The sequence below is a fragment of the Geotrypetes seraphini genome, chromosome 12 (assembly GCF_902459505.1).
Source record: "Geotrypetes seraphini chromosome 12, aGeoSer1.1, whole genome shotgun sequence".
NCBI classification, from domain to species: Eukaryota; Metazoa; Chordata; class Amphibia; order Gymnophiona; family Dermophiidae; genus Geotrypetes; species Geotrypetes seraphini.
The window spans coordinates 11741446-11761934 of NC_047095.1; the positions used below are offsets into that span (position 1 = coordinate 11741446).

Genomic DNA, 20489 nt, shown 5'->3' on the forward strand with positions numbered 1-20489 from the left:
GATTGAACCAATACAGAGAAATTGGTGAAAAAATGCTCTCACTCTTCTCAGAGCACGGAGACTGAAAAAACACTTTTTAATAAGCGAGTTTAGTTGGCCCTTAAATGTAAGTGAAGAATTGATAACAATACCCAGTATTAATGAGGAAAATTCAATTTTCAAAGATTCTCCTGAGTCTAAGATCACAGCAGAAGGGAGAGAATCTAACTTTGGGCCAAGCCATAAAAGCTTAGTCTTGGCAGCATTTAATTTCATCTGTACCATTGTCGCCCAGGACTGAAGTTTGATAATACAATGGTTAATATTGGATATCAAATTATCGAAATGTGGATCAGCCTCAAGTAATATGAAGATATCATCAGCATATGTTAGTAAAGTTTCTCGGGTATTCAAATCGTAATGTTTCAATTAACTCATGTAGATATTAAATAAGATTGGAGACAATGGAGAACCCTGGGAGATAGCCATACTAGGTCAGACCAATGGTCCATCTAGCACAGTGGCCAGTCTAAGTCACAAGTACCTGGCAAAACCCCAAATATCCATCTAAAGTTATACAAAGATTTTCAGTGACACCAATTGGACGGACACCACTTCAGTGAATCTGCATAAACATAAATGTATGCATTTAAAATGATGTGGCAGCCCTCAGAGTGAGAATGTAGCCTACTATATGCATGTATATATATATTATTTGACTGGTGGATTTCTAGGAAGACTAGGCATATATCAACTTTGTTTGTTTTCTTGTTTTTCAGGTGGAGTTTTTCCCAAAGACTTTTCAATTTTGCTTACAATAAAACCTACCAAAGGCCTCCAGTCTTTCCTTCTATCAATTTACAGTGAACTTGGTATTCTGCAGTTGGGCGTCGAGGTTGGTAGATCTCCTGTTTTCCTATATGATGACCAAAATGGTAAACTTTCCTCTGAAGAATATCCTGTTTTCAAAGGCACCAACATCGCAGATGGCAAGTAAGTAAAACATTTATTAGCATTGTGCATTCACATATTGTAGATTAGATTACATTTATATATCTAATAAAAAGTATACAAGCTGAATATCCCCAAAAAAATCAAAAAAATAACCAACAAATATTCAGAATAAAACTGCTAATAGTGGAAGGAAACAGGCTGAAAGGCAAGTAACTAACATGGAGAAAAAGACCTCAGTGTTTCAAGGAAATAATCAAGAAACTATATGTTCAGTTTTAAACTGCCATACAAAACACATCCCAGGTCAAAAAACTCCATGGAAAAGATTCATAAAGATACAGTTTAAAATACACAAGTTAAACTGCAAAAAAAAAACCAGCAAAAAACTGTAAAAACTTGCACTTATCTTCCATTCATCTCTCACAAGTAGTGGAAATAAATATCCGTTGCTCCAATATGGAACCAGACACACTTTTCAAAGAATGAACTCAGTATTCCCGACAGGCCCTGTTTCGCCAAGTGGCTGCGTCAGGGGAATATCTTTAGAAAGAGAGCAACTGCTTCAAAAAATCTTCCACGGGAAAATGGCCAGCACATGTATGTCCATTCCTGCATGTATTTTGGAAAAAAGCTATATATTGGCTGATCATTTTCTATAATACTACTAGAATTTGGCATGTTCAAGCTGGATTCCCAGTTCCATTTTCAACATGGAAAACCAATGATAACAGTAGGTGAATGAGATTAAAACTTATCTTTATTCACCAGTCTTGTTCCAGGTTGTTGAAAATAGATATCCAACATGGTGTTTTCTGGGACTCTCAGTTCAGATTTCTACATTCTATCTAAAATCTGCCTTCATGCAATGAATATAAGAATAATTTAACATACCTAGAACTGGCATTTTTTTTTAATAGTGGTATTGGGACGGAGTCAATATGGATACACAATCTGAGCTGGAGTCACTCCGAGTAGAATTTGCACTCATACCTCTAAGACTTTGCTATATTCTCTATTCAAGTTTCAAATTTATTAGGTGTTTATCTATGCGGTTTTACAATCAGGTACTCAGGCATTTTCCCTATCTGTCCCAGTGGGCTCACACTCTATCTGGAAAAGGAAGGGAATAGGTAGGAGTCGAGACACCTGTTGCTCTTCTTAAGGAAGGCTCATTAGAGAGCTTGGACCTGGAATCATAAGAACATAAGAACTGCCATCTCCGGATCAGACCCATGGTCCATCGAGTCCGGCGATCCGCACACGCGGAGGCCCAGTCAGGTATACACTTGATGTAGTTTTCGTCACCCATATCCCTCTATGCCTCTCGTAAGGAGATGTGCATCTAATTTGCCTTTGAATCCTAGCACAGTGGATTCCTTAATAACCTCCTTTGGGAGAGCATTCCAGGCGTCTACCACCCGCTGCGTGAAGCAGAACTTCCTGACATTTGCCCTGGACTTGTCCCCCCTTAGCTTCAAACCATGTCCTCTTGTCCGTGTCGCGTTGGACAATGTAAATAATTTATTTTCCTGCTCTGATTTATCGATGCCTTTCAGCATTTTGAACGTCTCGATCACGTCCCCTCGCAGCCTCCTCTTCTCAAGGGAGAACAGTCCCAGTTTCTTGAGTCGTTCCTCATATTCCAAGTTCTCCATACCTCTTATTAGCTTTGTTGCTCGTCTCTGCACCTTCTCCAGCAGTTTTATATCCTTCTTTAGGTTGGGAGACCAATGTTGGACACAGTATTCCAAGTGTGGTCTGACCATTGCTCTATAAAGCGGCATTATGACTTTCTTCGATCTACTCGTGATTCCTTTCTTTATCATCATTATCTCCTCTGGATTGTTGTCCTCCTCTATGCCCTGCAGAGTCAGTGGAATAGGCAGTGGTGACGTTGTTTGCTGAAGACACTGTTAAAGCTCCCTTGTGGTTCCAGCAACACCAGAGAGGGAAATGATAAAACATCCCAATTTTCTGTTTCCTGCAGAAGTTACCCTGGATGGCGTCTGGAGGGTATTAACGAAGTTGGAGTTGATGATCTCAAAATCTTCAGGATAGCTAAAGGAGAGCTCTAGGCAAGTTTAGCAAATTAAAGATGATGAGCGGTATATTAAATTTTATAAAATTTGAAACTTGAAGTTAAATCTGGTCAAAAAGTAACCTTTGCCCTGATTAAGGATAAATGGATGATACACAGAAAGAGTAAACGTGTAAATTTTAAAAGAAGACTTAATTTATAATTGTTCAACCTTCCTAAACTATTTGATATAGTACTTCCGAGAGATCCCTTCAAAACAAATTGATAGACGTATTGAACTAGTTTCTCCGTTGACTATAGTACTGTATATGTTCAAATACATACCTATTCAAATATAAACTGAGATAAAAGTTCCCTCTCCCCCAAAATGCAGAAAAAACTGTTAACTCAAATATCCTTCCCGATGATGGACATTTCTTACTCCATACCCCCTTCCCCTCACATCCCATGCAATTATCAGGATTTTGCTTCCAGTTCTTACTTCATTCGACAGACATTGATAAACAAAGATACATGCTGGGCCTTGAGCATCTGCACATGCTCAAGGCCTGCCAGCTTCCATCCTCTCCAAGAGACTCAGAAAGGATAGGAGCCAGCAACACCAGCCCATCACATAGCTTTATTTATCAGCATCTGCTGAAGGAAGTAAGAACCGCAACACAATCCTGATAACTGTAAGGGGTACAGAGGCCAAGCAAGGGTAGAGGAAAAAAGTCTGGTAACCATGAAGGAGGGGGAATGGGTCTAGAGCAGACATTGGCAACTCCGGTCCTCGAGGGCCAGAATCCAATTGGGTTTTCAGGATTTCCTTCATGAATATGCATGAGATCTATTTGCATGCACTGCTTTCAATGCAAATTCATGGGGGAAAACCTGATTGGATTCCGGCCCTCGAGAACCGGAGTTGCCCATGTCTGGTCTAGAGTAAGAAATACCAGTAACTACAAGGAGACTTGAATATAAACTGAGATCTCTATTTTTAGGCCATTTTTGGCGCAAAAATCTCTTTATATTTTTTCTGAAAAACAGACTTTTTTAGAATTGTTAAATATTTCTCATTTTTTAAAGGATGTAATTAGTCCATACCTGAGGCTGAAATTTTGAAAGGTTATGCAGTTGATATCCCTCTATCTTGTGGTATAAATAAGTTGCATGCCCTACTTTTGCTACCTTTTTGCTCAGTAGGTCACATATACTTACGCATGTAAGTGTTAGTATTCTAATCACAGAGAAATTATTTATACATGCATGGAAAATGTAAATGTAGGTGCCAAGATTACAGAATTGTCTTCATGTGACTGAGGAACAGTTATAGTAGACACAGCAGATGCGGAGAAAAGGGAAGATGTCAACATTGGTAATGCTACTGCTGCTAATCATCACAAAGCTAATCCAGCTGTCAAAGAACTGCATACCAACTCCAGTTACGAGACGAAGGAGAAAAAAAAATTAGAGGAAATTTTTTTTTCCACCAGGTTCTACTCACTGATTTATCCCAGAGGATGAAGAAAATTAAAACCAGGCTCTAAAGATGAGCTGTTTCCAAACTGTGTAACTAAGCCAATCTTTAAATTTGACTTTTGGGGGAAGTTCTCTAAATGGTACTCTAAATTCAGTGCTGAAAAAAAGTCAGCACTGAATGGTATTCTATAAATGGGTGTTCCAGAATCGGCGTAATATCAGGATCCATGCTCAACTTTGGGTGCATGGAGTTACACCAACTGAAGTCAGCTATAAATCCTGGCAAGCAAGTTGGGTGTTGATTTCTCAAATTCTGTAGCACTGTGTGCATTTTAAGGGAATGCACCAACCCACACCTGCCCGTCCCAAGGCCGTGCTTCCTTTGCAGATTATGGCGAGATATAAGGGAAGCGAGTGGCTTGTCCTTAACCCTAACATTGCATCAGCCGAGTGGAACTGGAGTGGCCAAGTAGGATTTTAAACTCAAAATAAAATATGTCTTACAAAATAAGTGTGAACTTTCTTAATTATTCCACAAACTTCAAAACACAAAAGAGTTCATGCAGGTATCTTCATTTGCACCCCAAATTTAGTGCAACATTATTGCCATAAATAATAGTATTCCCACAGTCTAATCTCACATGCTGCTTTTTCAGGATAGCAGTTCAAATTAAGCCCCAAAAGTATTTCTTCCTTTTGGCTTTCCAAATGGCCCATCTAGTCTGCCCATCCGCAGTAACCGTTATGTCTTTCTCTCTCTGACAGATCCCACGTGCCTATCCCAGGCCCTCAAGTTCTGGATTCTTTATTACTGGCTTCTGTCAGTCTTTGTTTAAACAGGCTGTACATCACAGTTCAACATAGGGCTTTCCACTCAGACCCTCACGGTTCCAGCTTGGCTTTTAGCTTGGCCTTGCTTATAAGTAGCTTCAGTTTTCTTATATTCCTCCAGGATTAACTGACCACTATGCAAATCTACCAGACATCCTCATGCTCTTTCATAGCAGTGTGCACTAGGCTAAATTATTCTCACCTTATTCGCTGTTAGAAACAGTCATTCACTGAGCCTTTACTATATCTAACTCAGTGAGGTACTGTAGTGCATTCCTACCTTGGATGGTATCCCCTCCCATACTCTGGTAATAAGGTTTAAATATTACTATCTCTGGTAAAGAAGGATTAATTAATCCCTCACCCCACTGGGAAATTTCCTCCATAACAAAAAATACTGTGACAGCATATTAACCTTACTTCCATCTTGGCTTAACATTCATAACCACTCATTAACACTCATAAATACCACACTCATGCTAAAACCACTCATACATTAAGTCTGAACTTCTGACTCCCATTGCATTTCTCTGTCACCATCTGAGCAAACAGAAATACATGCCTCAAAATCCATACTTTCATCTAACCATGCCCATTCCCACTTTCCCCAGACAGTGAGAACATTTATGTCTCCTGTTCATGTGGTTTTAGTTTTGTACCCTGTAGAGACTTATCTGCTTGATTGGGTTCTAAAGGGTTCTTTTTGTCAGCCTTTCTCACACAGAAACACTTTAGCTGCTATTCTATAAATGGATGCATACGAGGGGGTGCTGAAAAGTTCTTAGCGCAACCAACCAACTTGTACTTGAAAAAACCTGGACTGTAACTATAGCAAATCGTAACTTGTTAACTATATATCGTGTATGTTGACCTGTAACCCACCCTGGGCTCTTTGGGGAGGATGGGATTGAAAATGAATTAAATAAATAAATAATGGCTGTGATTGTTGGGCATCTGTAATTGCCCTACTGCTTCAAAGGAATAGAGCGTTCTGGTTTCAGCTGCCTGTTGTGGTTGCCTTCCAGGGTTCTGTTCTCTCCTGGCTTTCTTCCTATCTCTCCCATCGTACTTTCAGTGTATGTTACGGTGGATCCTCCTCCACTGCCATCCCACTGTCTATTTGTGTACCCCAAGGCTCTGTCCTGCACCCTCTCCTCTTTTCCATATATACTTGCTCTCTTGGTACACTGATCTCCTCTCATGTTTTCAATATAACCTTTATGCTGATGACTCCCAGATCTACTTCTCCACACCAGATATCTCTGCAGGAATTCAGGCCTGAATCTTAGCCTGCCTGTCCGATATTGACGCTTGGATGTCTCAAATTGAATATGGCTAAAACTGAACTCCTTATCTTTCTACCTAAACTCACCTCCCCCCCCCCCCCCCCATCATTCTCTATTTCTGTGGATAACACTATCTTCCTCCCTGTCTCATCAGTTCGCAACCTTGGAGTGATCTTTGACTCCTCTCTCTCCTTCACTGCTCAGATCCAACAAATCACCAAAACCTGTTGCTTCATCGTCTATAATATTACCAAAATCCATCCTCTCCTCTCTGAATATACTACCAAAATCCTTATCCACACTCTCATCACCTCATGCTTAGACTACTGCAATGTACTTCTCTCAGGCTTCCCGCGCACCCATCTCTCACCTCTTCAATCCATTCAAAATGCTGCTACAAGACTCGTATTCCATGAGAACCGCTATTCTGACATTACCTCTCTCCTCAAGTCACCTCATTCGCTCCCCATTCATTTCGGTATACAGTTCAAACTCCACCAATATCTCTCTTCACTTATCTCCCCCTATGCTCCTCCCCATGAGATCCATTCATCGGGCAAGCCCCTCTTATTTGTACTCTTCTCTTCCACTGCCAACTCTAGACTCCGTCCCTTCTTTCTTGTCACACCATATGCCTGGAACAGGCTGCTTGAATCAATATGTCATGCTCCATCCCTTTGTCAATACAAATTGGACAACCAGCTCACTTTATATTCTTTTTCCCAGACTCCACTTCAAACCATCACAGTAAATCACATATAGAGTCTTACTTAGCTTATTAATCATATTTATCTTATCTTATAGACCTCAGCGGTGCCGCCTGTATGCCACTAAACTTTTTGAACATACAATATTCAGGCATCCATAGTCGTCATCGACCTCAACATTTCATACTTTAAATAGTTTAAATAATCTATTTTAAATATTTATTTAAATATAGATACTCATCTTCATCAACGCGGGTGGGGGTAGGCACTCTGACATAGACCTATGTTTCACCCCAGAGGGCTTTATCAAGGAATTCCCCCTTAAATCAAACGGCTCATGTTCCCCGCATAAGCCAGGTTAATGGCTCATGTTCCCTGCGTTAACCAGATTAAATCTGCAAACGCGGGAAACATGAACCATTTGATTTAAGGTGGAATTCCTTGATAAAGCCCTCTGGGGCGAAACATAGGTTTATGTCGGAGTGCCTACCCCCACCCATGTTGATGAAGATGAGTATCTATATTTAAATAAATATTTAAAATAGATCATTTAAACCATTTAAAGTGTGAAATATTGAGGCCAATGACGACTATGGATGCCTGAATACTGTATGTTCAAAAAGTTTATTGGTATACAGGTGGCACCGCTGAGGTCTATAAGATAAGATAAATAAGATTAATAAGCTAAGTAAGACTCTATATGTGATTTACTGTGATGCTCCATCCCTAGCAGTATTCATATCCAAGCTAAAAGCCCACTTTTTTGAAACTGCTTTCAACTCTTAACTCCCACTCACTGCTGTCAGATACCTTTACCCACTGTATCATTTCCTCTACCATAATCTCCCCAACCCTATGTCCTGTCTATCAAATTAGATTGTTAGCTCTTCTGAGTAGGGACTGACTATTGTATGTTAAATGTACAGCACTGCATATACCTTTTAGCGCTATAGAAATGATAAATAGCAGTAGCAGTTGAAGCTTTCTCCTGGAATGAGGTTCTCTCTCCTGCCTCATGGCAGATTCCTTGCCTGCTTAACTACTTCCACAAGTGAATCTGAGGCTCTAATTGGCTGCTGCTTAGGCAGCCGGCTTGTGTGCCCTAGAGTTTTCTCCTGTGTTTTCTTTGCTCTTGTTTGTTCCACCCCCACCTCCTCTCTTGTCTTTATCTGGTGTGAGAAATGTGGAATGTGGGCCTGGATTCTTATTCATAGGACCTTTATTATGCCAGGGCAAATAAGCCTTTGGACTAGGAATTTCTTTAATCGCTAGAGCCTTTTGCTGTCCTCGATTAACCTCACTCTTGGGTTTATTCTCGGTGACAGGGCTGATTTCATGGCTTGCAGACTGAAACGTAGGGGTTTTAGGGACGTCTGCCTTTTCCCTGTCACAAGATCCACACAGAAACACTTACCCCCCCTCTTTTACAAAGGTGCGCTATGCTTTTTAGCCTGCGCTAAATACTAGTGCACGCTAAACATGCGCTAAACGCTAATGCGTGCATGTTATCCTATGGACGCGTTAGCGGTTAGTACACACGTTGATTTATCACGCGCTAAATGCGTGCTAAAATGCTTAGTGCACCTTTGTAAAAGAGGGCCTTAGCTGCTATTCTTATGAAGGGGGTGTTGAAAAGTTCTCAGTCTAACCAACCAGTTTCCTAAATTCTGAATGTTATTTTTCTGTAGCTGAAAAGAGTGTTATCTTATTTTGTTAAGTGCCAATTTGTGGAAACAAAATTCTATGTTTTGACATTGTTTCAGGGCAACAAAACAAAGGAGAACGTCCAACTTTGTCTGCAGAAAAACCAAACACAAAATACACTCCAAAAAACTGCCAAAAACCTAAGCTAGAAACAACAAATAAGGCAGAGATAGTCACGCCAGGGTTCACTAAGGAGGCGCTCAGGACCAAGACTGTGCACACCACGCAAACCGCGTACACACTATTATGGATAATACCAAATTTAAAGGGTGCTCTCAGTGTGAACAAGCAGCGATAGGAGTCAAGCGCCAACACTTCACGAATTAGGTAGAGGTAATATACCCCCACCCACACACCATCATTGAGCACCCTAGGTGTGCTGTAAATCAAAGTGAAAATATCCACCAATCTAAACCAATAAATCAAAACAGGTGAATTAACAGGTGAAACCTGAGCGACCCCTGAATGAACCCTGCCAGCCAAGACCCCGACGCAACTCAATGAAACTAAATAAAAATAAAAAATAAAAATAAAAAAAATCAGTAAACTTAACTGAAAGATGAAAACCGCATCACTGAAGCACCAAAATAAAGTACGCCAGGCAAACAGGTTCAACCACGCTGGTTTCGGGGACGAGCCCTTCTTCAGGAACCCATGAACCTGACTGAGACAAAGGGGAGTCAGCTGGAGGGCGGGGTGCCCGAGAAACAACGCACCCACGCTAAAAAGCAGACAGCAAGCAATGTCATACACACATCAACCAATTTAGCGCATGTGGATATTTTCACATGGGAGCACAAGCACCAATCACACTAAAGTCCAGAGAGCCCTAAGGGAAAAAATAAAGAGAGCCCCAGGACAAGGCAGAAAACAACAGAAAAAGGCTAAATTATAGTGTGCCATTCTACACTCTCATTAAGCCCGTTAGGACAAACAGACTGTAATTGGAAAATCCAAAACTGCTCACGAAGGTTCAAATGAGCCTGTCTGTCGCCCCTGAAATCCCTGGGTACTTGCTCAAGAACGAACCAGGAGAGATCAGCGAACTGGTGGCCGTGTTCCACACAATGGGATACAAGGGGGGCAGAATGGGTGGTAGTGTGAATCCTGCTCTTGTGTTCCTAGAGTCTAGTTCTGATACTTCTGCTGGTACGTCCAACGTAGAGTAATGCACAAGGGCAGATGATGACATAGAAACCTACTGACCAGATCTCTTACTTACACTACACCACCTGTCATCCGGCTAGGTTAAGACAGGCTCTTCCTGTGGGGCAATTTCTCAGGATTCGCCGCATTTGCTCAACGTTGACCGAGTTTAAGGCTCAGGCCAAGTTATTGTCTCAACGCTTTAAAGCTCGCGGCTATCCTGAGTGGACCATCAAACGTGCGTATCGCAGAGCGTGCTACGCCAACCCTGAGCTCTTGCGGGCTCATCAAGTGTGTGTCATCTCGTTCTCCAGTCAAGCCCATCAGATAGCCGAAATTGTCAGAAAATACTGGCATGTGTTGGACCACCACGCAGTGTTCAGGGAAGCTCCCTGCATAGCTTTCTCCCGCCCCAAGAATCTAAAGGACTTATTATCCACCAGGAGTCGGGATCGTTCTGGGGGCAGTCACAAGCCTTGTGGCCACTGTGAAATGTGTGTCTTATCGTTGTCTATCTCTTGCTGGCAACATCCTCGTACCCAACGTACCTATCAACTAAGGGATCACACGTCATGTGACTCTGAATGGGTTATCTATGTCATCGTCTGCCCTTGTGCATTACTCTACGTTGGACGTACCAGCAGAAGGATCAGAACTAGACTCCAGGAACACAAGAGCAGGATTCACACTACCATCCATTCTGCCCCCCTTGTATCCCATTGTGTGGAACACGGCCACCAGTTCGCTGATCTCTCCTGGTTCGTTCTTGAGCAAGTACCCAGGGATTTCAGGGGCGACAGACAGGCTCATTTGAACCTTCGTGAGCAGTTTTGGATTTTCCAATTACAGTCTGTTTGTCCTAACGGGCTTAATGAGAGTGTAGAATGGCACACTATAATTTAGCCTTTTTCTGTTGTTTTCTGCCTTGTCCTGGAGCTCTCTTTATTTTTTCCCTTAGGGCTCTCTGGACTTTAGTGTGATTGGTGTTTGTGCTCCCGTGTGATTGGTTGATGTGTGTATGACGTTGCTTGCTGTCTGCTTTTTAGCGTGGGTGCGTTGTTTCTCGGGCACCCCGCCCTCCAGCCGACTCCCCTTTGTCTCAGTCGGGTTCATGGGTTCCTGAAGAAGGGCTCGTCCCCGAAACCAGCGTGGTTGAACCTGTTTGCCTGGCGTGATTTATTTTGGTGCTTCAGTGATGCGGTTTTCATCTTTCAGTTAAGTTTACTGATTTTTTGATTTTGATTTTTGATTTTTATTTAGTTTCATTGAGTTGCGTCGAGGTCTTGGCTGGCAGGGTTCATTCAGGGGTCGCTCAGGTTTCACCTGTTAACTCACCTGTTTTGATTTATTGGTTTAGATTGGTGGATATTTTCACTTTGATTTACAGCACACCTAGGGTGCTCAATGATGGTGTGTGGGTGGGGGTATATTACCTCTACCTAATTCGTGAAGTGTTGGAGCTTGACTCCTATTGCTGCTTGTTCACACTGAGAGCACCCTTTAAATTTGATATTATCCATAATAGTGTGTACGCGGTTTGCGTGGTGTGCACAGTCTTGGTCCTGAGCACCCCCTTAGTGAACCCTGGTGTGACTATCTCTGCCTTATTTGTTGCAGAAAAAAACAAGCAGGAGAAACAAACAAAACTGCAGACTGTGTACAAGATGTAGGCAAAAATTTATTGTACCAAAATTAAAATGCAAATAAGTAAAATAAAACCCTTTTACCAATCAAGGGACCCGACACTCGGCAAACACAATATATAGGCACTTTGTTACTTATCTTCATTTTTTATGGTATGTCCCATCCTTTTTCACCATGGACCCCTGACGAGGTTTGTCCGAAACACGGACCGTGTCGGGTCCCTTGATTGGTAAAAGGGTTTTATTTTACTTATTTGCATTTTAATTTTGGTACAATAAATTTTTGCCTGCATCTTGTACACAGTCTGCAGTTTTGTTTGTTTCTCTTGACATTGTTTCAGATCATTGATTGAACCATGTCCACATCATTCTCTCCTTTGTTGAACTGAGAACTTTTCAGCACCCCCTCATAAGTGTGTTGCCATGCAATTCTGCCATTTGTGCCCCCAGTTCAGTGCTGTGCATTTATCAGAATGCTTTCCCATGCTGAAAATGTGGAACAAAAGTAGCTCCTAACATTCAGCACCATATATAGAATTTCTGCCTTTATGTGCAAATAGGAACTAAGGAATTGTCTTAAAAAACATTGCCATGGGTAAAACAGTATATTATGTAAAATAACATTTTATAAGATTACCTGGAGTATATGCATATAGTCTGTATGCATATATGTGTATTTGATAGACTTGGGAAAATCCACTGTTTATTCCTAGGAAAAGAAGTATTAAATCTATTTTCTGTTTGAGATCTTGCCAGGCCTTCGGTCTGTCCCAGTATGGCAACTCTTATGTTATTATGACCTGATTAGAAATGTTCCCAGGCGGCCCTGTATCATGTTACAGGTCGACAAAGATCAGAAGACATCATATATGAGGGCCTGGGAGGTGGATTTTGGGGGGTCCAATACACTGGGGATGAATGGGAACAGATTGCTCTGCGCATTCATCTTGTAGCGGTGGCACCGCAGTTAGTGGAAAATGCAATTAAGCTTTTGGTATATTGGTATGTTACACCAGCCTTGTTTAGCAAAATGTATACTTCATGTACAGATGATTGCTGGCGAGGGTGCCTTCTTCCATATGTGGTGTGTGTGTCCTAGGGTCACGGGGTATTGGACTGAGGTGTTTGGGTATGTGGGTCAACTTCTCCAGTGCCAGATAGAGGTCCAAGCAGACACTGCTTTGCTGGGGGTGATCCCGGGAAGGGTGGCAATCAAGACAAGCTGGCCCGTTTGGCTTTCACGGCAGCCAGGTTGGTACTGGCTTTTCATTGGGAGAGCCCTATGGTGCCCACTCTGTCGATGATGCAGGAGAATTTGAGTTGGGTTTGTGAGAAATATAGATTATCCCAGGACAAGCAGGCAGCCTATTCTCACATATGGGTGATGTCATCGACGGAGCCCGGATGCAGAAGCCTCACAAACAGACTTGCTTGTAGAAACTAGAAGTTTCGAGTCGACCGCACCACGCGTCTTCTCAGGTCAGATAGCTAGCAGAGAAGCCAACCAGGGGAGGTGGGTGGGTTGTGAGAATAGCTGCCTGCTGTCCCTGGATAACACCTGTTACGGTAAGTAACTGTGCTTTATCCCAGGACAAGCAGGCAGCCTATTCTCACATATGGGTGACCTCCAAGCTAACCAGAATGGGATGGTGGGAGTGTTGGCAATTTAGGAAAATAAATTTTGTAATACTGTCTGGCCAAACTGGCCATCCCGTCTGGAGAAAACATCCAGACAATAGTGAGAAGTGAAAGTATGAACCGAGGACCAAGTAGCAGCCTTGCAAATTTCCTCAATAGGTGTAGATCTGAGGAAAGCTACTGAAGCTGCCATTGCTCTGACTTTATGGGCTGTGACTCTACTGTGTAGGGGTAATCCAGCCTGGACATAGCAGAATGAGATACAATCAGCCATCCAGTTGGAGATGGTACGCTTAGAGATCAGATGTCCCAACTTGCTTGGATCGAAGGAGACAAAAAGTTGAGGAGCAGTTCTGTGTGGTTTGGTGCATTCCAAATAGAAGGCCAAAGCACTTTTACAGTCCAGAGTATGAAGAGCTGATTCTCCAGGATGAGAATGAGGCTTTGGAAAGAACACTGGAAGAACAATGGATTGGTTGAGATGTAATTCTGAAACCACTTTAGGGAGGAATTTAGGATGAGTACGGAGTATCATCTTGTCATGATGTAACACAGTGAAAGGTGGATCAGCAACTAAAGCTTGCAGCTCACTGACTCTTCAAGCAGAAGTGAGGTCAATGAGAAACACCACTTTCCAAGTAAGATACTTCAGATGAGCAATAGACATTGGTTCAAATGGAGGTTTCATCAATTGAGCAAGAAGAACATTGAGGTCCCAAACCACAGGAGGCGGTTTGAGAGGAGGTTTGACATTGAAAAGTCCTTTCATGAAATTGGAAACCACCGGATAAGCAGAGAGGGGTTTCCCTTCAATAGGCTGATGGAAAGCCGCAATTGCACTGAGATGGACTTGGATCAATGTAGACTTGAGGCCAGAAGTGGATAAGTACAAAAGGTAATCGTAAACAGAAGCTAAGGAGGAATGTTGAGGCTCCTTATCATGAGAAAAACACCACATAGAAAATCTAGTCCATTTTTGGTGATAGCATTGTCTAGTGGTAGGTTTCCTAGAAGCCTCTAAAATGTCTCTGACAGGTTGAGAAAACTGAAGAGGAGTCATGTTGAGAGGTACCAAGCTGTCAGTTGTAGAGACTGCAGATTGGGATGAAGCAGAGATCCCTGACTCTGTGTAAGCAGAGAAGGAAAAACTGGTAGAAGGTATGCTGCTGAGTTGAAGTAGAAGGGAGTACCAAGGTTGTCTCAGCCACCGAGGAGCAATCAGAATCATGGTGGCATGATCGTTCTTCAACTTGACCAGAGTCTTGAGAATGAGAGGGAATGGAGGGAACGCATAGAGGAAGAGATTCGTCCATTCCAGAAGAAAAGCATCTGCCTCGAGGTGATGAGGAGAGTATATCCTGGAGCAGAACTGAGGCAGTTTGTAGTTGTGGGGAGCTGCAAAGAGGTCTATCTGAGGTGTTCCCCACTGTGAAAAAATGTGATGAAGAGGCGAGGAATGGAGAATCCATTCGTGAGGTTGCAGAAGATGACTCAAGTTGTCCGCCAAGCAATTTTTCACCCCTTGGATGTAGACAGCTTTGAGGAAGGTGTTGTGGCGGACAGAGCCGGATTTAGATGAAAAGAGGCCCTAGGCTATTCCACTAATGAGGCCCTTGCACCTCCCATTTTTAAGTTTGTAAATTACATGAAAGATAATAAAATTCATCATTACTGTGATATATATCAATATGTTAAATGAAACATGTTGTTATCGGTACTAACCTTCATAAAAAATGTGACACGGATAATAAATAAAAAAAAGTCGAGAACCTGAACCGGAGGCCCCCACCCGGGGCTGAGACCAATTCCCCTCCGGAGCCAGGAAAGGGGTAGGAGGGGGGGGGGAGAGAGGAGCAGCGGGATCCGATCCGGAGCTGGAGCACATGTTCAATTCAGATTCCCCACCCCCGGCTGATGAGTCGCTGGCGCAGGCGCCATGAGGAGTGACACAGAAGCACACCTCACGCCACCAGGACTCAGTGTTTTAGTGTTCATTGTTTGTAGAATAGTGTAATTTTAATTTTGCTAACAATTTGAATGTAGGCCCCTCTTGATCTTGAGGCCCTAGGCTGAAGCCTAGTTAGCCTATAGGAAAATCCGGCCCTGGTGGCGGATTGCCCAGTCCCAAACCTTCAGAGCTTCTTGGCAAAGGGAGGCAGATCCCGTCCCTCCCTGTTTGTTGACATAATACATGGTGACTTGGTTGTCTGTCCGAATGAGGACTACCTAGTCGTGAAAAAGATGCTGAAAAGTGTTGAGAGCCTTGAAAATCGCTCTGAGTTTCAACAGATTGATGTGACATTGACGATCCATACTGGTCCAGTGGCCTTGTGTACGGAGACCATCGAGATGAGCGCCCCAAACGTAGGTCGAAGAATCTGTCATGAGGACCTTCTGATGAGGGGGGCGTTTGAAAAAGCAAGCCTCTGGAGAGATTAGAAGAGAGCATCCACCAACGGAGAGACTGCTTCAAAGAAGGAGTGACTGTTATGTGTTGAGAAAGTGGGTCGCAAACCTGTATCCATTGAGAAGCCAGGGTCCACTGAGGAATTCTGAGGTGAAGTCTGGCAAAAGGAGTCACATGTACTGTGGAGGCCATGTGACCTAGTAGTACCATCATGTGTCTCGCTGAGTTGGAAGAGCGGGAAGACACTGTATGACAGAGTTGAAGGAGATTTTCCAGACGTTGTTGTGGAAGGAATGCTCTGAGTTGGATAGTATCCACAACAGCTCCGATAAATTGTAGATTCTGTGAGGGTTGAAGTTGGGATTTGGGAAAGTTGATTTCGAATCCCAAACTTTGTAGGAACCACATAGTCCATTGGGTCCCTATAATAACCCCCTGAGATGTCGAATCTTTGATGAGCCAGTCGTCTAGATAGGGAAATACCTGAAGACCATGGTTCCTTAGAGCTGCTGCTACCACTACCAGGCACTTGGTGAACACTCTGGGGGAGGAAGCGAGGCCAAAGAGCATCACTCTGTATTGATAATGCAGATTTCCCCACCCGAAATCTGAGGTATTGACGGGAGGTCGGATGAATGGGAGTGTAGGCCTCCTTGAGATCCAGAGAGCATAACCAGTCGTTCTGATCTAGAAGGGGATAAAGGGATGCCAGGGACAACATTCAAAATTTTTCTTTGACTAAAAATTTGTTGAGAGCCCTGTATTTTCCTTTTTTCCTTGGTTATTTTGCACTTTGCCTACTAAGTGTTCTGGGCTAGAAGCCCAGTGGGATATGGGGTATTACTACTGTCTCTTCTGGAGGGAGGGCGGGGGGGGGGAAGGAGGGGTAGGCAGGAGGGTTAGAGAGGGAGTAGTCTGTTCGGGGAATAGGAGGGGGCCTTTAGGGGGGAGTAGTATTGGGGTTTTCTATATTTGATAATCTTGCTCTTGCATTGCTTGTGCTGTTGGCAGATGGGGGGGGGGGGTGTTTATTCTATGTTTGGATTTGATGTATAGTATTTGTTCTGAGCAAGCATGTTCTAAATAAACAATTACAAAAAAAAAGAAACGTTCCCAGGGCTAGCTGGACTGAGAAGGGGTTAATGTTCAAATGTACGTGATCAAATATGTCCATAAGCATGGAAAATATATGTGTGTGTACTTTCTGTTGGGTAATTTTCAAAGGGAACATGTGCATATTTCCTCTTTTAAAAAAAAAACCTAGTATGTCTTTCGTGCAGACCTGCCACACAAGTTAAGCCACCTTTAATAAAATTGTCCTCCCCATGGATATCAAACAACCTTCGGAATGCATTAGAACAGATACACAAAACAGAATAGAAAATGAGCAGGTCTTAAATTATAGAAAAGGAATGGTTACTTTTAAACCATGACATCTGGCACTACTGTAATTATGTACATTTGAGCTGTCATATGAGAACTGTCTTTTGAAATTCCTGTGATTTTGTTGGCTGTATTAGTAAAATAAAATTGTTAGCAGTAGGTCTCCTTGTTTCTTTTCTTTGTAATAAGTTTCAACCTGAAGGATTTTCTTTTTTTCAAAAAAGTTCAGAGTGGCTTAAATCTTTTTGAAAATTGATTAAAATGTTTCCCTTCAGTATTGCAAAAAATGCCTAAAATATCAAAAGGAGAAAGAAGAAGTAGACCTTAGAGTCACAATAAAAGTCTTCATTTGTGCATGTGGAGGGGCATAATCAAAAGGGACGTCTAAGTCCGTTTACGTCCATCTCACAAGTCGTCCAAAGTTAAAAAGAGCACAAGACACATTTTTGAAAGAGACGTCCAACTTTTTTTTACTTTCAAAAATCGTCTAATTATATATTCTGCCGATCTGATCATCCAAGCCGCTAAATCGTCCATCTTTATACCACATTTCCGTCCAACTTTCCATCCAAGTCCAAAACGCGTAGAACAAGTCCTGTTGGACGTGGGAGGGGTCTGCAAAGTGATGGACTGAACACCCAAACATGGAATCTAAATAGTGGGGTACCTTACAGGGCACTGCTGTGAACTTCACAAAAAGGGTGCCATGGCTTCTTCTCACTACAGCTCCCTTATAGGTGATGGTGAACCCCCAAACCACCTCCAGAATCCCCTAGACTCACTTATCTAATACCCCAATAGCCCTTATGGCTGCAGGAGCCACTTATATGCCAGTCAAAAAGGGTTTTGGAGGTGTATAGTGCAAATGTTTAAGTATCAATGCAGTGATTACAGGGGCTTATGGGCATGGGTCCTCTTCTCTATGGGTCCCTAACCTACCCCCAAGATGACTTAAGCTGCCTCTGGGCTGGACGACTAGGCTTTCCTATGCCAGGCGGAGGCTGAAATTTAAAGTTGTGAATATAATTTTTATGGGGGTGGGGGGGGGTTGGTGATCACTGGGGTAGTGTGTGGGGATCTGTGTTATGTGTTTTCAGTGCTTATCTGGTGAGTTTAGGTGGGTTTTTGTGACTTAGACCATGTTTTTACATGGTCTAAGTCACAACGTCCAAGTTCCGTCTAGGCTCTGTTGTTAAACTTTTGGTTATACATGCTGTACGACTAAGTCTAAGCTGGCCCACGTCCTGCCCAACTCCCGTCCTCGACACGCCTCCCAGAACGCCCTGGTTAGCTTTGGACGTTGAGCGGCACTATGAAGGCCTAGGTCGTTTAGAAATACGTCCAAAACCTGGTTTTATTCTCGGCACTTGGACGTTTTTGAGAAATGTTCGTCCAGGTGCCAACTTAGGCCGGTTTTTGGACATTTTTCTCTTTCGATTATGAGCCCCATAAAGTCCCAGGGATTAAAAGCTGATGCCTGGCATTGACCATGTTTTGCCATACACAGGCTGTGTCAGGGACAATGAAACAATAGATGTAAAAACCACAAACTTTACCAACTGGCAAACGTTTCCTCTCCTGGGTCAAAATGTGATTCTAAGGTCTACTTCTTCTTTGTCCTCCTTACTAGATCTAGTAGACTGCTTGCCTTGCTGTTTTCTCACTCTTAAAATATCACAAGGTCAAAACATAAAGTAAATTTAAAAGACAAACCACATTCTTAGGAAAATATAGATTCCCTGCTTTGCTGTGGAAGCATGCCTGTTGGTAGAATTACCAGAAGTATGAATTTGCCCGTTCATGTTCTATTTTTAGAGCAGGGGTGTCCAAACTTTTGGTTTCCCTAGGCTGCATTGGCCGAAAAAAAATGTTTCTGGGGCCGCATAAATGCGCAAACGCTGCAGCAAGACAGAGGAGGGAGCCGGCAAGATGGTAAACCCCTGGGGGCAGCAGAGGAAAACACTGCATCACCCTCAACCGGGGCTGCACAAAATACTTCATGGGTCGCAGGTTGGATACCCCTGTTTTAGTGTCCAGACGGGTTTTGGATGAGTGTCTGGACAGGTTTCTCTTTTCAGTTGGGTGTCCAGACAGGTTTTGGAAAACCTGTCAGTTTGTCCAGGATTTGGAAGGCTCTAGCTCTGTCAGAACTCGGGACTGCATCTTGGAAGGCTGCCGCACATGAGTGCATACGACACGATGATGTCACATGCATCCATGTGATGTCATCATGTCACACCTGTGCATGCTCAGAGACCCTCCAGACATGGCCCCCAACTCAGGGAAGGAGAGGAAATGAGGTTTGTAAGGGGGCAAGGCTGGGGTAGAACAGGGTGGGTCTGGGAGGCAAGGTGGGTGGGGGGGGCACATGTCCTCTTTTTACTTTTAGAAATATGGTAATCCTACATGTTGATAAATAGTATATGAAAGGAATCTGATTACTTGGTAGAATGAAGAAAGAATAGCTTAATCTACATTTGCAACCTAGTGATACGTTTAAAGACTTGCATGGGGAGCAGAGTCAACATTTCTAGAGCAGGCACTGATAATTCTTATAAGTTTGAGCCTGACTTAAACTACTGAGATCTGAAGAACCGTTTGATATAAATGAAATTCAATACCTCCTTTTTAAGGAAGTAAACCTCAGGAAACAGCCTTTATTAATGCCCTTTTGTCTTTTTATGCAGGACAGTTTTACAGATTTTGTAAAGCATCTGTTCTATGCGGGGATGCTGAAAAGTTCCCAGCCTAACCGACTATTGTTTCAGATCATTGACTGAACCATATCCACTTCATTCTCCTTCTTGGTTGGGCTGAGAGCTTTTCAGCACCCCCCTCGTATAGCTTCTATTATAGAATTACATAAAAGGCAGCATTTAAGTTTATCATATGAAAATGTATATGGACCATTCATTCACTTAGAGAGGCAGTTACTAAGCTGCATCAAAATATCATATCTAACCGTAGCTCAATTTAGCGTGCAAGTCAGGTTAGTAACTTGCATGGTAAATTTGGTTTTTGCATTGCTGAAGCCAGAGCATCACATGCTGCAGCAATGTGAATAATGGAGAACATTATCTTTTAAAGGGGTTGCTGGTCTACAAAGGATACTGCCTGCCCCAATGTTCACAACAAATCCTACTCCTGAACAGAGTTCTCCCATCAGACCTCTCCAAACCAAATTTAGCTTTCTGATTGAGATCCCACCAATCAGATTACTTCATTCAGAATCAACCCATTCAGACCTTTATACATCCAATCAGGAACTCCACATCAGATCCCTCCTGAACCTGGACACCACTCCCAATCCAG

The 20489-nt window shown here is 42.7% G+C and overlaps 1 protein-coding gene across 1 annotated transcript in view; it reads left to right on the forward strand.

The window, feature by feature from the left end:
• The window catches only part of COL11A1 (collagen type XI alpha 1 chain), a 528076-nt gene that overhangs the window by 72410 nt on the left and 435177 nt on the right, over positions 1–20489 (forward strand). The window contains exon 3 of the mRNA XM_033916645.1: positions 759–972. Within this exon, the coding sequence (XP_033772536.1) occupies positions 759–972 (214 nt within the window). The remainder of the gene's footprint in view (positions 1–758; positions 973–20489) is intronic.